The sequence below is a fragment of the Mesoplodon mirus genome (assembly GCF_964341445.2).
Source record: "Mesoplodon mirus genome assembly, chromosome: 12".
NCBI lineage: Eukaryota > Metazoa > Chordata > Mammalia > Artiodactyla > Ziphiidae > Mesoplodon > Mesoplodon mirus.
Genome location: NC_138988.1, coordinates 102,612,992 through 102,632,164, shown reverse-complemented (window position 1 = coordinate 102,632,164; position 19,173 = coordinate 102,612,992). Strand labels below are relative to the sequence as shown.

At 48.6% G+C, this 19,173-nt stretch overlaps 1 protein-coding gene across 7 annotated transcripts in view; it reads left to right on the top strand.

Moving 5' to 3' along the window:
• Nucleotides 1–19,173, top strand: part of FARS2 (phenylalanyl-tRNA synthetase 2, mitochondrial) — a 379,330-nt gene that overhangs the window by 242,751 nt on the left and 117,406 nt on the right. For all 7 annotated transcript variants that reach the window (XM_082638489.1, XM_082638483.1, XM_082638487.1 and 4 more), the window contains one exon: nt 229–380. In XM_082638489.1, coding sequence (XP_082494615.1) covers nt 229–380 — 152 coding nt within the window. The remainder of the gene's footprint in view (nt 1–228; nt 381–19,173) is intronic.

Below are 19,173 nucleotides of genomic sequence, written 5' to 3'. Positions count from 1 at the left end.
GTAATGTTACACATGAGAGTGATAAGAATCTATAATATTCATAATGGAATTTGCTAATTTTGAATATTGACTTATCTTTTAAGTTCATTTTGTTCCTGAAAATTCAAGTGCTGAAATAATGTCTTGCCAGCATTTTCTAACTAGCCCACGTGAAACTTGCCATGAAAAACTTCAACGTTGTCATCCAACTAACAAATCAATCTCTTTTTTCTTCTCTCATTTTGTTAGCCTCTCAGCAAATACCCTGCTGTGATCAATGACATCTCATTCTGGTTACCTCGCGAGAATTACACAGAGAATGATTTCTATGACTTAGTCCGAACAATTGGAGGAGACCTGGTGGAAAAAGTTGATCTTATAGACAAGTTTGAACATCCAAAGTAAGTAAGAAACTTTCTGAGTTTATCCTTTTTTATTTACATGTGGCAAATGGCATGTGGAAGTATGTAATAAAATGTTGCTGCAGCCTAGTGCATAAGATACAAATGTATTCGGAATTTACAGTGAACATTGAGCATATCAGTACTTTCTGAAAATCTTTCTAAAATACATTTTTAATCTTTCCTGCCTTAGTAGACAAAGGATATGAAACAGAAGGTTTTAAATATCTTGGAGCTTTTTGGTATTGTTTTGGGAAGTGATCTCTTACCATATCACATTCCAAGTACCAAGGAAATGAGGCAGAGAGAGAAGTTTGTGGAGAAAAAGCTGTTTTGTTAGAGTCTCTCACTGAATATTTATTAAGCACTTATCACACGCCGAGACCTGTATTACGTCCTAGGAGTTAAATGTGGATCTAAAAGTGTGCTCAAGGACTCGGGGAAGCGATATCCCATGAGCTCTTGAGTGTTTCTCTGTTTATACTTAGATGACAGCTTGACTGGGTATAAAATCCTTGGCTCACCCATTTTTTGGTGAGGGTCTTGTAAGTGTTGCTCAGTTGTCTTCTCAAGTTTAACTTGATTTAAAGAAATCTGAGGCCGGGCTTGATTGTTTTCCTCTTCTTCCTAAAAGATTCTTTACCTTTAAAGTTTAATAACTGTAGCAGGATCCCTCTCAGTGTTGACCTGCTCTCCCTGGGGTGTAAATTCTTGTCTCTCTCTAATCAGATTTGGCTCCACCTGGGTCTTAGGGAATTTTTCTTGAATCATATCTGTGAGGATCTCTTCTGACCCCTCCCTTGGGGATCCAGACATGTGTGCCCCGCCCCTCTTTATCTGACTCCTCTGCCTGCTGCTGTTTTCTCTCTAATGTTTTAAAACTCTCTGTCCCACCACTTCCTTTTGGGTGCTTCCCCATCGTTACCCTCTCTGCCCACCTCCCCACCCTGGGTCTTCTGTGGTCTCTTCTTGCCCACACTCCATTTCCATCTTCAGTTACTTTGTTTCCCCTCCTTTTCTGAGGTCTTCAAGCTCACATTTCAATTCTCCCTGTTTTCTTCCTGTCTCTTCCCAGAGTCGTTTCTGCTTTGTGACTTTTCCTTCTTAAACAAATTGCTTCGTTTGGTTTTTAAAATTCACTGCAAAATATTTGGCCAGAAGTTTCATGTACTCCAAAGGCAACATCTTTCTGTGACTTCCCTGTCAGTAAGTTTTTCTGCCATTTTTCCTATATATTTTTCTTTATTTTGGTTGATGCATCAGTGGTGTGCATGTGATTGCCTTTTTGTCACTCATATTTGAATGCATTGGATTTTCGGAACCAGCTCTTTGCACAAGATTGAGGGCTGAGGTGGGGCTGGCATGGTGGGAGGGGCTAAGGCCGTCATTCAGGACTGCTGTTTTCACAGCTGTAAGGCGTTTTTTTCCCTCCACTGCCAAAAAACCAACCTATCTTTAAATATGGCTCATTCATCTCTTAGGTTCTTTGTGTAGTTCTGCCTCCTGCCCCAAATCTGCACTTGTTACACACAGATTTACCTTTGTTTACCCCAGTTTTGACGCTTGTTGGTCATGTAGACTTTGCACTTTAAACTGGAACCCTTGGCTCTGAAGAAGTATTTATGCTGGTGTTTTCTGAGATCTGCCTATCTGTTCCTTCTCTTCACTTCCTCCCATTTGGCTTCTACTTGGTTTCAGCTGCTTTGGCAGATTTTAAATATATTTTGGAGCTTGCAGATGATATCTGTCTGCTAACTTTACAGAAAATAGACTCTATGGGGTAGCCCGGGGCCCTGGCACAGTAGAGAACCTGCCCAGAGCCTGTACTGTCTTACTAAGGGGCTAGGATGGCAGTAAGGTTCCTGTGGCAGAGATTCCTAGTTATCTCTCAACATCCCACCCCCCGTTATAAAAATATATAACTTTGATTTTTATCTAACCAACCTAGCCAACTAAAAGTCTACACTTCTGAGATTCCTCTACAGCAAAGTGTATCTATGTAGCTGAGTTTAGCCAGTGATTTATAAGTAGAAGTTTTTAGTGGCATTTCCAGAAGTTTCCTTAAAAACTGGGTTGAGGCTGTCCTTTACCTTTCTTCTACCTGGATGTGGATGTAACGGCTGGTACCTTGGCAGCCATTCTGGACCATGGTGTGACCTTGGCAGTGGAAGCTGTGTGTGGGGAACAATAGCACAGAAGTTGCCTGGGTCTCTGACACTGGGGAGTCGATTCAGTTGTAGACTTTCACAAGAGAGAGAAGTACCTTGTTTAAGCCACTATTTTTCAGATCTTCGTTATGGACAACCAAAGGTAAACCTTGCTGTTACAGCCCTGAGGAAAAGGACATACTTGAGGAAAATAATACATTATTTAGTAATGGTGGCCCACTGCGTACAGACTCTCAGGAAATATCTAGGGCAGGGGTGGCAGACTTTTTCTGCTGAAGACCAGATGGTAAATACAAGGGGCAGGCCATAAACAAATTTACCCACTGATTCTTGAGTGCCTGTGTTATAGGAAACGTTGGCTTCACTGGGGGCACAAGGCAAGATCCCAGTTCTTACAGAGCCAAATAACATAGGAGAAATGAACTTAGCAATAAAAGGCATGACGTACAATAAGCTTGGTTAACCTAATCAAGACCTGCCTGCTCTCTTGCACATAATTGACGCTCAGTAACGTTCATCGACTTGAAGTAAGAGGCCCGTGTCTAGGGCTGTAGATTCAGCGGGAAGAGGCCATCGGTCTGGGGAGAGTTACGCAGGAGCCAGGATAGCGGGCCCTGTGTGTCTGTCTCCTCTCTGACACCTTGTGAATGACCCGTCCCCAGTCCTGATTGTGATTGTGAGTCAGCGCTCTTTACTGGAAACGTTCAGTTTCTGTAAAAACAGCTCTGGGTTGTTAGGCTGTTTTGTTGCCAGGACAGAGTCCCTCACGGTGGCCTCTTCAGGACAGAGGGGATTTATTCAGGATACACCTGAGTCAGGGCTGGAAAGCTACTCAGAACCGAGGCAGGTCTGAGACCAGAGACCTCCTGCATCTGGGCCCCTGGCTCTGTCCCTGTCCTCGCCCCTCCTGGCCAGTGTCTGCGTCCTCCGTCCCCTCCGCCACCCCCCAGCCCATTTACACACACATTCACATCTCCGCCCCTTGCTGCCTTGGCCAAAGTCTTTTCTGGCCCATCCCCTCCATTGTCCCAGTACTAATTCTGGGAGGAAGCAGCCTAATTAACTGAGCAAACCGTCATCCCCCTTGTTGGGCAGAGCGCTTTGCACCAGGCTGCTTCCTGAGGTCTGAGCAGGCTGTGGAGAAGCCACTGTTGGTTCAAGAGCCTGTTGTTGGTCTAGTCAGGGGCCACCCTAAACCGCCCGGCCCCGCTTTCTGGACACGAAGCCAGAGGCTGAGCACCTTCAGCCAGAAGGGTTCACTGGACAGTTTTCAGAGCAAACACGGGAGCACTGCCTTCCTTCTCCCCGTGTGGGACTCGGTACTGGCTCCTGCCTGCCGGCTCAGTCGTGTCTTTTACTCTTCATTTGCTCTTAAACTTCTCCAGGCTGTTCCACTTGAGGGACACACCTTGGGGGCTGAGGGCACAGTCACTCCCTCCACCCTCCCTCAGGGTTTATATTAGTGGAAGGAGGCTCTCACCACCTGATGCTTGGTGGATACTTAATAATCCTCCTTCATGCCTGGGAGGAGCTTTTATTAGATGACTAGGAATGGCTTATGGCACTGGAAGGGGAGGCAGTGTAGTCTGATGCAAAGAGCTCAGGGTTCAGAGTCGGAAGCCTTGATTCCTGACCCTTCACATCCTAGATGTCCAGCACTGGGACTCCCTGAGCCTCAGTGTCCCCACCTACCAACTTGGGATGAGCACAAATATCGTCTTTAAGTGGTAGCCGCAAACATAAGATGAGCCTATCTATGTGAATGCTTTGAAAAGTGCACAAAGTTCTAAAAAAATTGCTAGGTGTTAGAGTATAAATCAGTAACTTTCACAGTCAACCTGTGTTGTTTTTTTTTAAATAAAGAATGACCTCAGTAGAGCGAGTCAGCTGGGGTTTGGCAGTCAATACAGATGATGGGGAAGCTCTGATACTAGAGGGAAGAGAATGAGACTTCACATAACGCTGTCATCTGAAACTGTGCCTGGTCTTCCTGCAACTTGAGGAGTAAATTTTTAAGCAGAACAAAATAAAAATACTTTGTGCAGTGGCATAGACGCCGGCCAGCAGGGCTCTATAAACCACAGGACCATTCTCTGGATTGTATGTTGGGAAAATGCTATGGGCAGTGGCAGGTGGACTGACGTCTCTGGTCTGCATCTCTGGTCGTGTTTCTTTAGACAGAGCCGAGTAAGTGCACTTATTGGAACTAAAAGATTGGCCAGCAATGAGAAGCCAACTCCAGTGAATCTTGGGAGAGCTCGTCAGAAATTGCGCCGCCTTGAAATTGACAGCGTGCGGTACCAAGGAGATGGCATTAGAACTCTCCTGTCTCCTTGCTCTTCCTTCATTTTTATTGCAAGGCTGGTGGCATGAGTATCAGAACTTCTATTGTTGTGGTTCAGACGGCCGGAAGGCAGTTCTAAGAAGACTATTTTGGGCCTGATATGTCTTTTCCCCGATCCCGTCCCTACCCTCCTTCCCCAAGCCTTCTTTTTAAAGCAGCCCACGGGGTGTGCGCTTTATTGTGATCACAGGGCAGCCGTGCTGGCCACCAGCATGAGACGCACTAAAACACAATTAGTTCAGTCCCCAAACTCCCTGTTCTGCCCTGTCCCCCGGGACCTCGCCATTTGCGGAAGGATCCTTCAGGATTACCCGCAGGCTGCCCAGGTCCCAGAGGAGCAGGTCTGCACGGAGGAGGGAGGGAGGGAGATGAGCACCTGCTTGATGCCGGTGAGGCTGGGCCAGAGGCCAGGCGCCCGGGGGACTGCGTCCTCAGTGGCCTGCTGCGTCACTGCACACCTCTGTGGAAACGAGCAGTTTTCAGGGGGTCCTCTGGCTGTGCCTCCGCTTGGCATCCTGTGTACCTTTTTGTAGTGTGGAGACTGCACGCCCTCTTTCCAAGATGCCAGGTGAGCGTACCTCATGCCCCTTGATGGTGGCCTGTCCACCCTCACGGTGCTGATCAGAGTGAAGCAAGTGAGAACGAGCACCGAGGGCAGTGTGCGCGGGGACGGGAAGTCTCCAATCTGCTGGCAGAAATGGGATAGGCAGCCCACCATTTGGGGCAACTATGAGAAAGGCTTTCGATCATTTTGGGTCTTCAGCGTTTTTAACCAAGCCCGCAGGGTCACTTCTTTCCACGGGCTGCCACCCAAATGTACGCCCAGAGACAGCCATGGGAGCCAGCCCTCCCCCGCCCTCCCTCGCCATCTGTCCCCGTGTCTGTCACCTCATTCTTCACAGCCCGCGGAGGCTTGGCCCCTCAGAGTTAGTCGTGTCGTCCTAGCGACCGAGAGACGCATGAACCCAGATACAGCCTGACGCTGTGCAAGCTCAGAATTGTACCTAGCGCCACCACAGTTATCCTCATTAGAGATTTGGGGGCCGAGTCTCTACAGGTGGGCCTGCATTTGTAAGGATGTCTCAGGGGCATACAGGTGAGGCCTGTTTGGGAGAGTCTTCAAAACTTCAGATCTCTGAGCAGCAGAGGTGCCTTGGTGGACCTGGGCCTCACCTGGCTGGTGTCCTGAGCGAGAATCAAGCCTTTTCTGCCACCAGCGCCTCTGGGCTCCAGCAGCACACAGTCTGGGGCCGCGACTCCCACCGTGAGCGGGTGGTCACAGCACCGTGCAGCCGCCCAGGTGTCTCCTGGGCGACTTATTTTCCTTAACTTGGTCCACCTGAGGCTCAAGCAGCAGCCAGGAGGTGTACCAAAGAAGGCAGGGGGCGGCCACGTGTGGGATGAGGGGTCCCTCCAGGGGGAAGGACCAGCGATGTGCACAGGTGAGCCCAGTGGTACCCACCGTCTAGGGTGTCTGTCTTAGGGACTTGGTAGAGGGCCGAGCAGTCAGTAGCACGGGGAGGTGTGAGGCGGGGCAGACAGGCCGTCCCAGAGGAGCCAGGCTTCGGGGCAGCCATCCAGTCACGACTGGGGTGGAGCCCGGCTCAGGCTGTCTCGGAGGGCCGTGGGGGCCACTTCCTGGGGTGCGAGCCCCAGGCGTTGCGGCACAGCCACTGGCAGGGCCGCCTGGATGGTCTTCTGGGAGCTGCTGGCCCAGGGCTCCAGCTGGTCTCCCCCTCAGAGTTGGGATCGGGGTCCGAGTCAGAACGAGGCAGAATCTGAGACCCGGTGCTGGGGGGACATGGGAAGCGGTGCAGTTAGAAAACCCAGGAGAGCAGCAGGTCCTTACCGGAGCGTCCTGCTGTGCTTGTTTTGTTTCGTTTTAATAGTCCATAGCTTCACTGTGGCCTCTTTCTTCAAGTGTAGTTAGGGGCCAGGGAGGGTGTTATCATCGTGGGAATTTGATCGGGGTCTAGTGAGGAAGGAGAAGGTAGAAGGTTCCGTGAGATTTACACGAGGAGAGAAGGGCGCCTCGAGGCAGCGTGGTACAGGGATGGGGCCGCTCGTGACGGCGAGAGGACGAGTCCGACGCCGAGGACGCGAACGAAGGAGCCTCTGTTCCGGTGTCACGGTGGTCACCACCCACCTGCTCACACGGGTCTCCGTCTCTGGCAGAGCCGCCTCAGGGTCTTCTGGAAGCCCCAGAGGGCGCGTCGTGTGTGCTCGCCAGCAGCCCTCCTCCACTGAGCGCGGCGAGGACTCCCATCAGGTCTCCGGGGGTTCCGGCCGGGCCTCGCCGGTCCTGCCGCCCCCAGCAGGCACGCTGCTGAGCTTCGGAGCCCCCGTGGCGTCCCGTGTGTTCCAGGCTTGTGCACTGCTGAGTCAGGCCACGCTTGTCACCTCCGCCTGAGCCCCATCTTCCCACCTGCCTCGTAGGGCCCCTCCCGCACGTCCTCCCCTCGGCTTTTCCCTTCAGGTAACACATCAAACAAAGGCTGGGGATTCCAGGTCGGACCTGGCGAAGTCTCGTTTGCACTAACATCTTTTCCATGTGAGCGCTGTTCAGCAACAAGGACAAGATCAGCAAAATGCCAGTTGCCTTAATAACTATTTCGTAAGACGTCTCACGCGTGTACTGTTTCTCAGAGAAAGAACACCTCACAGAAGTGTTTGGGGTCTGTGTTCGGCAGGTGTGGCTACTTTTCTCAGCCTTCACTTGCTCCTCAAAGAGACCGTAGTAAGATGAGGAGAGAGGAAACTAGTGATGAAAAGTAAGCAGGTGAAATATTTGTACGAGAGATGGCAGCCGTGGTCTAGACATTTACACAAAATTTTACTGGAATAAATAATCACTTACCCCAGCGTTCATTAACTGTGGTAATTTCCCCTAGATCATCTGTCCAGTCATGCACCCAGTATGCAGTGTTTGAAATTCTGTGGTGATGGTAGAGTGAGTATTTCTCACACGTTCTTCTGTTTTAGCAGTTGCCATATTGCATTGCATTTATTCATTTTTCCACCCTTGCACCGTGAGTTAGTGTCAAGCACTGGGTCTTGAACTTTCTACTATCCTTGGGTTTTAGAGCATAGTAACCACACTCACTTAAAAGATCTTAATGAATGAATGATGAAGGAAAAGAAAGAAAATTCATACGTTAGGTCATGTTTTCTCAGGATATAACAGACATCCCTTTCCATGTAGACCAAAAAGACACCCCAGGTGGTAACATTTTCTGGTCGAGTGACCGGAATTCCTTCCTATCAGTTATGATAGTTTCTTACAGGAGAGAAAAGTGGGGTGAGGACTGATACGTAGGAACAGGAATTAGGCTTCAATAAGTTGGGTTCTGAGTAAACGGCTGGTTTAAAAATAGTGCAGTTTGGACCAAATGTTCAGATAGAGAAAAGGAAGGAAAGAAAAGGGGGAAAGGTGTTTTTAAGAAGGTTGGTCATATCCTATATAAAATATATTTTAAAGCTCTGAGCTCTCAGGATCAGGAAACTGGGGGTGTTGGAAGTATGCAAATTATCCATGGTTACCTAGAAAACCCTTTTCTGATTGGAAGAGGAGAGATCACAAGGCAGGATAGAAATTCAAGGAATCAGATTGTAATGTGTTTATATGTATGTTTGTTTGCCACAAGTTGAGGAGCGAGGAAAATTTCTGAAGGAAGGTGACATGAAAGGAAGAAAAAAGCTGTCTGCACAGGGAAGGCAGAGAAGCTTTCAATCTCCTGAAAGTGGAGTTTCCAAACCAACATGCACCGAAGCTGTCCTGTCCAGAGTCACAGGAGTAGCGGACCCTGGCATCCTTTTCTGGAAGCAGCTTCCTCCCCCCGCGTATGCAGCGTTGATAGGGCAGCTTCCGCACTGCTCCGGTAGGTCTCTGCCCCTTGGCCCAGTTGACTGGTCCAGGGGTGAGCACCTAACAAAGCTGGGCAAATGGGCCTCTTTTCGGTCTTGTTTGGGTGGAAAACCAAAGAGAGCTTTTAAGCTGTAAGTGATCTTCCTGGGAGCCATCTCTGGCCATGTTTCCAAAGGTGCGCAGAGAGAGAGGGAAGGAAGTGGCAGAGTAGAGATGGGAGGTGGAGGGAAGATGCTGGCGAGGCAGAGTCCCTCGTGCCACCGTGTGCTGGGGCCCAGCTGCACCGGCCCTTCCCACAGCCCTTCCTCAGACTCCATGAGCCAGTGCAACTCCCCTGTCCCTTAAGCTCTTGGGACGTGGGCTTCCATTCCTGGAGACCAAATGAGTTCCAGTCGCTTTGGGCCCTGGAAGAGGGCAAGAAGGCAGAGGAAGCAGGCTGAAGCCATCAGCTTCCTTGTCAGAGAACTTGGAGCAGCACGGAGATAAGCTGCAGCTGGCCTTGGTCTCCAGATGTCTCTATTCAGTATGAGTTTTAAATGGTTCTTCTCCTCTGAGCTGGAGTGGCTAAAAATTAATGTTCTCTTGGTGTGACGCACTCGTTCCAGGGAACATGCATTGCACACTTACCCTGGGGGAGGCACCGTGCTATCTGTGATACTCATCACCCGGAAATACCAAAACGATTTTTAGAAATGAGCTCCTGTCCTCAAGGCGCTCACAGTCTGAAGGGAGGTCAGTGCAGATAGATATTTGCAGTCAGTATGCAGTCAGAGGCCTCGGATGAGCGATGCACCACTGTGATTTCAAAGAAGGGCAATGCCTTACTTTGCCTTAAATGCTCAAGAAGCTTTCACAGGTCATGGTTCAGCTGAATCTTGAAGGCAAACAGGACTTAGATATGGAAGGGGCCAAGGCCAAGCGGGCAGCTTGTGCAAAGACAGGAAGACCGAGATGGGAGAGGAGGTCAGAGGGGCTGGCGTGCAGGCACACGGGGGTGAGGATGAACCGAGAGTTTGCAGGGGGTCAGATCGTGAAGGCCTTGAATTCCCTTATAAACAGTGGACTTACCTGGTCGAGCTCGTGGGGAGTCACTGAGCTGGTCCAGCTACTTGCAGTTCACAAAGGATTATCTGTCTTGCCTGTGGCCACCGTGTTGGCCAGGGGTGAGGTGGGTCGTAGGAAAAGATGTAGAAGCACACGTGTGCAGTCTGAGTGAGAGAAGATGCGTTCTCGCCGAGACGGTGGCAGGAGCCTTGTGGGAAGAAGCTGGCTGGTGGGGGAGATATTTAGGAGTTAGGATCCCCGGGAGAGGTGGGCTGTTGCAGGAAATACAGCTCCCAGGACCTGGACCTGTGTGACTACGAGGATGGAGGTTGATGATGCCATAGGGAGCAGGTGGGGAGAGCAGTCTTTGGGGGAGATTATTTGGTGCCTTTGAGCTTCTTGGCTTGAGGTGGGGCACACAGGAAAGTGGACCTAAGAGCCCCCGAGGCGGGGGCCAGGATTAGAATACATACTCGGGAGTTGGAGCACTGGGCGTGACTGGGACCCCAGAAGGTTCTAGAACAGGAGAAGAGGTGGATGAGAAGAGAGCCCCAGGGAAGGCTTAGGGGATGGGAGAGAGGGAGAGACCGCGAGGGAGGGGCTCAGCAGGGTGACCCAGGACCTCCAGGTGGAGAAGCAGCGGCTGGGGACGGAGCGCGGTGATGGGGTCCAGCCAGCGGGCACCAAGGCCACACAGACCGGCCTTTAGAAAGTTCAGTTCTAGAAAATGCTTCGGATAATCCCCTTTCCTCCCGTCGTGGCTTCACTTATATTTATTCCACAAATGTTAGTAATTAGGGAATGTTTGATTTCATGGATCTACACCGAGGGTTGATGTATTACAGAGCAAACAAGATATCCCAGCTCTGCCGCCTAGCGCTGCCTCTTCAGAGCTGTGTGTCCGGCCGTTTTCACTTGGAGGGATGCTGTAGGGGAGGTTCACTTTTCTGTCCTTTCCCTGTTTCTGTTTTCCCTCCCTGTGCGGTTCATTTAAAGGATGGACTAAGACAGCTGGAGGACCGCGTCCGGGCCCTCTGAAAAGCAGGAGGCGCACAGATGTGGTGATTACAGACCAGCTCCGCACGCAGGGGTGGCCCACTTAATACAAGCCTCATTAGATTCATTCATGGGGTGTAGCCGATGTATCAACTCAGGAAAGGATGTGGCCTGAAAATTAGGACCTAAACATATGAATAAGATTTAGGATTTACACGATACTTTGATCCGCATTTCTTAAAACGGCACATGGAGGAAACACTCCTTAATATCACGTATACTTCCCATTGGTTTTGTGTGGCAGGGGTCTGTTCACCCGATGGCGGGGGGGTTGCAGTCCACCTGGGGGACAGAAGTGCAGTCCAGTCCAACGCAGGCGCAGTCCTAGAGGTCAGACCTGACCTCCACTCACCTCTCAGCCCAAAAACAGCCTTCCCAAAAGGAGAGGAAGCAAGGAGGGAAAGCAGCGTGTGGAGCATATTGCAAGGGAAACAGAGAAGACTTGATTATATTTAGAACGTTATTTTTCTGACCTAGATTGAATCAATGGATACCTATACACTGCACTCCTCCGTTTCAGGGTTCCTCCTGCAAGAGCCCGATTTAAACACGAATCTCAAATAATGTTATGTCATGTCTGAGGCAGGAATATGTCTGGCAATATTAAGCAGATCAAACTCCTGAGAAGCCTGGTCTGAATAGAAGCTATTCTTGGCATTGTTTAAGTAAAGGAGATCAATAGAGATATTCAAGATGGAAAAGTCCTAATAGTTAGTAGGAAACCAAAATTCAAGGTCTCTCCAACCTTCAAAGCAGAGCAAGTGTTCCTCAGGAAACGAACGTGTCTTAGAGATTTCAGCGGGGCCCCTGGACAGTGGTGCCCCCTCCTTCACGCTCCACACATGGTGTGGACCCCCCCCCCCGCCTGGACATCACTCTGCAGGCAGCTTTGCCTGGCCAGTGGCTGGACCAGGTGCAGGTTGAAATTGGACTCTGTAACATATGACCCGATTTACACATTTATATATTGTAATCACACTGTTTAGCTATTTTATTTTATTTTATTTTAATAATATCAGATTATTCTTTTTTTGTTTGTTTGATGTGGACCATTTTTAAAGTCTTTATTGAATTTGTTATAATATTGCTTCTGTTTTATGTTTTGGTTTTTTTGCCACGAGGCATGTGGGATCTTAGCTCCCCGATCAGGGATCGGACCCGCACCCCCTGCATTGGAAGGCAAAGTCCTAACCACTGGACCGCCAGGGAAGTTCCTGTTTAACTATTTTAAATAATACTTTTACTTAGGTTTCCTGCTTGCAATACAAGGGGGATTTTTTTTTCTTTTAGCTCATGCTGTAATGTAAAAATGGCAAGGCAGTTGTTGTACTCATAATTGCAAATTGGTTTAATTAAAATTACATTCAGGGGCTTCCCTGGTGGCGCAGTGGTTGAGAGTCCGCCTGCCGATGCAGGGGACGCGGGTTCGTGCCCCGGTCCGGGAGGATCCCACATGCCGTGGAGAGGCTGGGCCCGTGAGCCATGGCCTCTGAGCCTGCGCGTCCGGAGCCTGTGCTCCGCAACAGGAGAGGCCACAGCGGTGAGAGGCCCGCGTACCGCAAAAAAAAAAAATTACATTCAGTTGTGCTGACACACTTTTAAGCAACTGTGAAAAATAGCTATTATGATCTGTTGGTATGCTGCCTTGAGTGGCTAATAATTTTAGTTAGAAGGAGGTTTTAGTTCTTTATCATCACCAAACGTGAACATTAAAGTTTGAGTGAAACAGTATCAATCATTTTAACCCTTTATATTTGTTTATCAGTTGGGCCTTTGCATTATGTTTTTAAAATCAGTTTCTCACCCTATCCCCCAATAAAGATCAGGGAGTTTTATCTGTTAAGTATCACATGGGAGTGTTCTATGGAAAAATAGATCCAAACAGTCTTCACAAGTGTTACTTGCTCTCCTGAGGCTGGGTCGTGGTTTCTGGAGCTCAGTTGACCTGCAATGGCTACACGATGTGGTTTTGTCATATTCTGTCTTATTTCTTATAAGTCCTGGGAGGAATGGACTACATCGTCACTCGGGGCTGGCGGGCCTTCACGGAGCAGTGCACTGGCCCTGGAGGCTGCCCCAGGTTCAGGTCCTGGCTTTGTCACCTGGTTGGCTGTGGGACTTTGAGCAAGTTGCTTTATCTCTCTGAGTTTCTTTGTCTTTACAATGGAATTAAGGTTAGAACCTACCTTAAAGGTTATTTTGCAGGGCCTGGCACCTACATGTACAGAATTAACTACTGTTGGTGGTGGTGATGAGATCCTAGTGGTGAGTTTCTTCTGGGAGAAACTAATTGTAATTGAATGTAAGCACTAACTACATGCCAAGAGCAGCAGAGCTTCCAGCTAGAAGGTCTGCGTGTTGTGTTTACCATAGTTAAGCTCCTACTCAAAAGAGCCGTCCAGCTGCTTGATGATAGTAAACAACCAAGTCACTTTCTTGAGGTCTAATTGTTTTGGATAGGAAGAGGAGGAAAGAAGGTAGAGGATATTTTGAAAGAAAAAAAGTGTGATGGGGTTTAAGGTCTGAGAAGGAATTGTTTTAACACCTTAAGAAAAGGTTGCAATGTACTTTTTTTTTCTGAGCATAATAAATGCTTTAGGATGTAGGCGGTTTGATATTATTGGTAGAGGAAATGGGAAGAAACAACAGAATTGGCCTCTGCAGCCAGCACATCTGTTTGCAGGGCTCTATCTCATGAGACTTCCATTCTGGACAGGCCCTGCGTCTGTGTTTCTCAGGGTTTTGATTCTGGACAGAAGTCTACCCCGTAGAGTCTTAAATTCCACAGGGATCCTGCACAAGACAGCCGTATTCTGATCTGGAGTTCAGTGAGCAGCTGATTTGATGATAGAAGTGATTACCAAATAGTTGCTGTCAGTGTCCATGAAACAGGGGAGATCAGTCATTTTTAGGAGATGACGCTATTTTGCCATCATCTCTTGGTGTTTTAAAATCTATCTCATGGTAAAATAATTTCCAAAGCACATCGATCATTAGATGTCTTTTAAAATAGCATTGTTACACTAATTTACAAAAAGCATTGTGGCCTGAGCACGAGACTTACTCAGGAGCCCCGAGGGCACGGGGCGCGGCCTGCAGAGCCTGCGCACTGCAGGGTAAAGTCCTACCTCCTCAGGACATTTCTCTAGCGTCCCTGTGCCATCGGTCGATGGACTGTCAGTGTTCTCGTCCAGCTTCTCTCTCATCTGGACAAGCCACTGGTTCACCACCTAAAAACTTGGTGTCATAACCCTACCTTAAAAGCAGCATTGTAAAGTCTAAAATGAAATGAAGTTGGTAAAAGTACATCCAAATGGTCTTTAAAGCAGAATGGTTGAATGTTTAATTTTAACACGTGTCCTGCAGCCTTCTCTGTGGCTGCGGACATATTCCCAGTGCCTGGTGCTCTGTCTGTCGTGTCCCGTCATGGGAGTTATCATGTAGTGTAACCAGAAGTCATATTGGTCTCAGTCATTATTTGGAATTTGCATATGAAATGTTAACGATGTTTGTACTCTGCACTTAACTCCTGAAGATTTGCACTCATCTGGGAATCCCATCAGGTGTATTCAGAATATCTTTGGGGATTTTCAGGAATGAAAAGTAGATTGATTCTTCTTGCTTAGGTAGAGTGAACTGGTTCAGAGTTTATCAGACCGTTTGCATAAATGCCCCCTAGGAAACTCTGGGGTGCCTGGGAGAGGCCACATTGTCTTGTAAATTGGGGAATCAGACCTACCTTCCTCTCTTCTTTACTAGACATCTGGTTCTTTATTTGCAAATGGTTCAGTGAGAACAGTGCCAGTGAGGCCCCTGAGGTGTAGGGCCTTGAGAAGGTGTCTGTGTACTTGCAGATTTCACTGACTGACAGGCAGGGTCCTTGAGAACCAGCCTGTCACTCACCACTACCGACGCGGTCGGCGCCCCTACACTGGTGTCTGCAGCTGCCCATTTGCTGCTTCAGGTCTGGGCGTCTGGCTAGAACACGGAGGTCTTCGAAGGCTCACCTGCTTTCTTCTCCTTGTTCTGAGCAGAGCGCCCAAGGGTCACATATTTCCCTAAGGTAAGGTGTCTCTAATCAACAATCAACTCTCAAATACTCTGGTGGGTTTCGAATAATCCTTTTTTTTTTTTAATCATGCTCCATTTTGCTGCTATCTGCTTCACTCTTGGACTAAGTTTTTAAAGGTTGTATCCCCAAGGTAATGTTGAACTTTTTCATGAGTATGTGTCTTTCAAGTCTCTTTTTCCTATAATCCTATGTGGGCAATTTAATTAGGGGGAGTGTGTGTGTGCGCTTGCGCGTGCGCGCATGTGCACACACAGACACAGGGACTATGGAGTACCTGTTCTGTATGAGCTACCGTATTATATGCTGGTACAGTGGGAGGACTGAGGCTCAGAGAGTCTAAGTCACTGGCCTGAGGTCACACAGCTCTTAAGCGGTCACGGCAAGACTTAAAGACACATCTGCTCCCACTTTGCTTCAGATCACGCAGAACCACCAAATCAAATCTGGGCATTGGCCGCCTCCCACCCCTCCCCCCGCATCGGATGAAACACCTGAATCTTATTTTTCCAGGACATTGTAATAGACCCGAGGCCTGGCTTGCCTACATAGTAACTAACAACAGAGGTTTCATGCAGAGGCTTCATGACCAGAGCAGCTGGGGGCAGGCCACCTCCTCTTCCTGTTGGGAGGGGCGCGGTGAGGAGGGCAAACAGCCCTTTCAGAAGATTGTCCTTATTTTCAAAACCCCATTCTTTTCCCTGGCGCTCTTCTTCCTCACGGCGGTGTGTCATCGCAGAGTCACGAGCAGGGGCACACCAGCAACTCTGTCCCACAGGGGTCTCTGTAACTGAGCTGTCCATTGGATTTTGCATGTCAACAGTCTAAGGACAGCACACTCCTAGGCTCTGTTCCCTTGATGCCAAGGGCAGGGAATGAAACGCAATACTGATGGTTCCCAGGGAACTAATACAGAAGATGCTTCCCTATCCACCGTGGTTATCTGTGGGTCACCACACACACCAAGCCTGGGTTACCAGGTACCAGAGTTCAAATACACAGGCTGCCAGGCAAACACCTCCACAATGCAACTCAAGGATGACTTTCTTTAGGGAACCTTTCACGATACCCCTGTCCTCTGAGGAGAGCTGTTCGTCTTTGGTGTGCATTGTACCTACGTGTCTGCCACTAACACTGTGTTGCACTTAGCGTTTTCATGTCTCTCTCACTAGACTAGACCCTCGAGGGCTGGAATCTTGTCTTCTTGGTCTGTCATCCTCAGCGCTTACCATAATGATTGGACATTTAGTAAATATCCATTAAATGAATAGAAGTCCCTTAGCCAAAGTCTTATGCTAATACTATCAATACATGCATACGTATGTGTATAAATGCATATGTGTGGATAACATGCATATATATAATACATACTTTAGATACCTGCATAGAAAACTGTAAATGTAGAACAGTACAGGCTTAAGCTTGAACTATAATTGAGCCAGGACAATCCATGTATAGTGTGCTCCTGAATCATGGAGATCCCTGATACGACTTTCTTTTTCAGTCACCTGTCCATCGTTTAAGCTTTCTGATTATTCGAAGTAAGGACCACTGATGGTTTACTCCAAGATAAAACTTTTATTCTGAAAAACATATTTTCACTTTAAAAACCTTTTGGAATATCTGAGGTCATTCTTTCCCCATCTAAAGCAGTAACTGAAGGTTGATGTAATATATCCTGTGTTTGCCCCTGTGTGTGGAATCTAACCTAGCACCTCTGGAAGAAGAATGGAAGAGGGTTTCTTTAAATGTAAAAAAAAAAAAAAAAATAGAACTTCTTCCTGTGCAACTCTCTCCAGCTTCGGTCTGACCTTGGTTGCCTGCTCTCCAGGATGAGATGAGAGAGGAATTTGCACAGCTGTAAACAACGTAAAGGAAGCCGGCTTTGGATTGCATTGTGCCGTGTGGGTGTTTGTCATTGAGTCCAGCGTGCTGGAGGGCAGCACAGAAGGATGGGGCCCGTGGGAAACTCACCGGACGCATCGAACCCTCCACAGCCCGGTTCACGTCTTCAGAGGTCTGTCTGGGTCCTCGTGATACTCTCACGGGGCAGCCTTGACGGGCACACTCACTCTGGCCCTGCAACACAGAGCGTCTTGACCTGAGCATGGCTTCATCCCAGAGAGATGGGATCGAAGAAAATGCCATTATGAGCTCAGAACGTGAGCGTCAGTTAAAAAAAAAAAAAAGTGGCTTTTTAAAGAAGGTTTATTTTAGGCTAATTAAGGAAATAAATAGCTCCACTCTAAGAAAAACTCTTAACTCCCTTATGATCTACCTTCACGCACACAAAAATTTTCTTCCAGGAGGAGGGAGCAAATGTACGTGGGTGAGACAAAGAACCAAAATAATACTCCAGCTTTGATCAAAACCCCTTGTTACAGCATCCCCTCTGAAAATGATTTCTAACCAATGAGTGCTACCACAGCGCTTACATGTGTTTCACTCTGAGCTGTGATTAGAAGCAAGATGTGAGATCAGAGGGGCAGAAAAGGAAGATAAGAAGGAAAAATCTAACCTAGGCGCTCAAATGCACAGGCTGTGGGCTATTTCATAAGCATGGAGGCTGCTCCAGGTGGGGATGTCCACATCCGTTCATCCCCTGGTAAACACGTCCTTGCTCTTTGGGGCAGCATCGGTGATGGCCGCAGGATGCCCTCCCTGCTACACAAAGGTGAGGCAACCAGCTGGCTCTCGTGAAGGCGTTCGTTCTGGCAGCAGGGAGGCGTTTGGGCCGCTAGACCACCTTCTCGCCCGGCATCCAGGAGGTCGGGGGCCAGTTTTCAGCTCGATACACAGTCTCCAGCCCACGCGGTAGTTGAACCTGGTCTTTATTAGTCCAAGAAGAGACACAGGGGCCTGGGAAAGGGGGTAAAAGACTTGGAACAATTCTACCTGTGAAAGGAAAACGTGAGAAGAGGCGAGGGGTGAGAAGGTGTCGGCGGGGTGACTGAGACGGGGAGGGCCATGCGGTTTCTGTCAAGGAGACAGGAGGTCTGTGGCCCCAAGTGCTTGCGGGCTGAGGACAAGTTCCCAAACTCTTAAGAGCATACGAGGAAAGTGTGATGAAAACACGTGCACCCGGAGCAGCGGAAGCTTCTTTATGGTGACGGCCGCCTGCAGGGCAGTGGTGGGCAGGGAAGGTTGTCCCCATTTGTCAGCGAGACAGGAGCCCTCTGCCCACGGTCACAGCACAGCCCCTTCCTTTCGTTGAGAGGGGCCAGTCGTGTATATTGGTTCCTTTTAGCCCTTGTCTCAAATAGCTAGAAGGATGTCAGCAGGTCTACCCGTGTGATCTTGGTTGCTCAGCCACGTGATTCCCTTGGAAGCATTCTCGCCCGGCAATGCTCTCCCCAGAGAAAAGCCTGGACGCGCCAGGGTTTGACCTTCCAGTTTTAAACTCAGCGTCAATGGCTAGCTCATGTGATGACCTGCCTTCCTACTCCCAGTAGGTAATAATATAGTTTTTAAAATTTTTACCCCCTGCAAAAGGACTGAAAGAAGCTAAAAGGAATGACAGGTTTATTTTAGTGATCGTCCTCTGAATGTGTTTACAAATGGGAATGGCTACAAACTCAGGTCATCTTAATGAAAATAGACTCAATAAACTCTTAGTTGACTCAGATCTTAGGATTCTGAAGCAGCGATACTTAGGCACAGAACAGTGCTTCACTGAACGTCTTTGCACTAAAACTGACTGACTTGGATAAGATGTCCTCCCCACCTTCAAAGATGCTTAAATTCTTCTCAGATTATCCTGCAGACCTTTCACCCATTAATAAATATTAGCAACCACTGAAACAGCGAATGACAGTCATCCTGCCTCTGGTGTAAAACTGGGTTCTGCCCAGGGTGCCCTTACCTGCTTGCAGGCAGAGTTAAAACAGCCAGAATGGCCTTTTAGTATCCAAGGAGGAATTTGGCCAAGGCTCTGGGCCAGTGCATCTGTTGATATTTTAGACTTATTTAATTAGAGTCACAAGCAAAGGAAACTGAGCCTTGGGGTCGGTTTGAATATTACCTTGGAGGAGAGCGTAAAGAGATGAACAGACCCCAGGGCGGGAGGACCCCAGGCTCCTCCCTTGGTCCCTGCATGGTCCCCACACCCTGGCCGAGCTTTGCAGATTCATCCCCACAGGAGCAGAGTCCCAGCCCAACAGCAGACGTGCCTTTTGTTCAGGGCCACGCGGTCATATTCCTGCTTCACCGTCCTCTGATGTCTCCTCCATGGGTGTGAAACTGCAGCA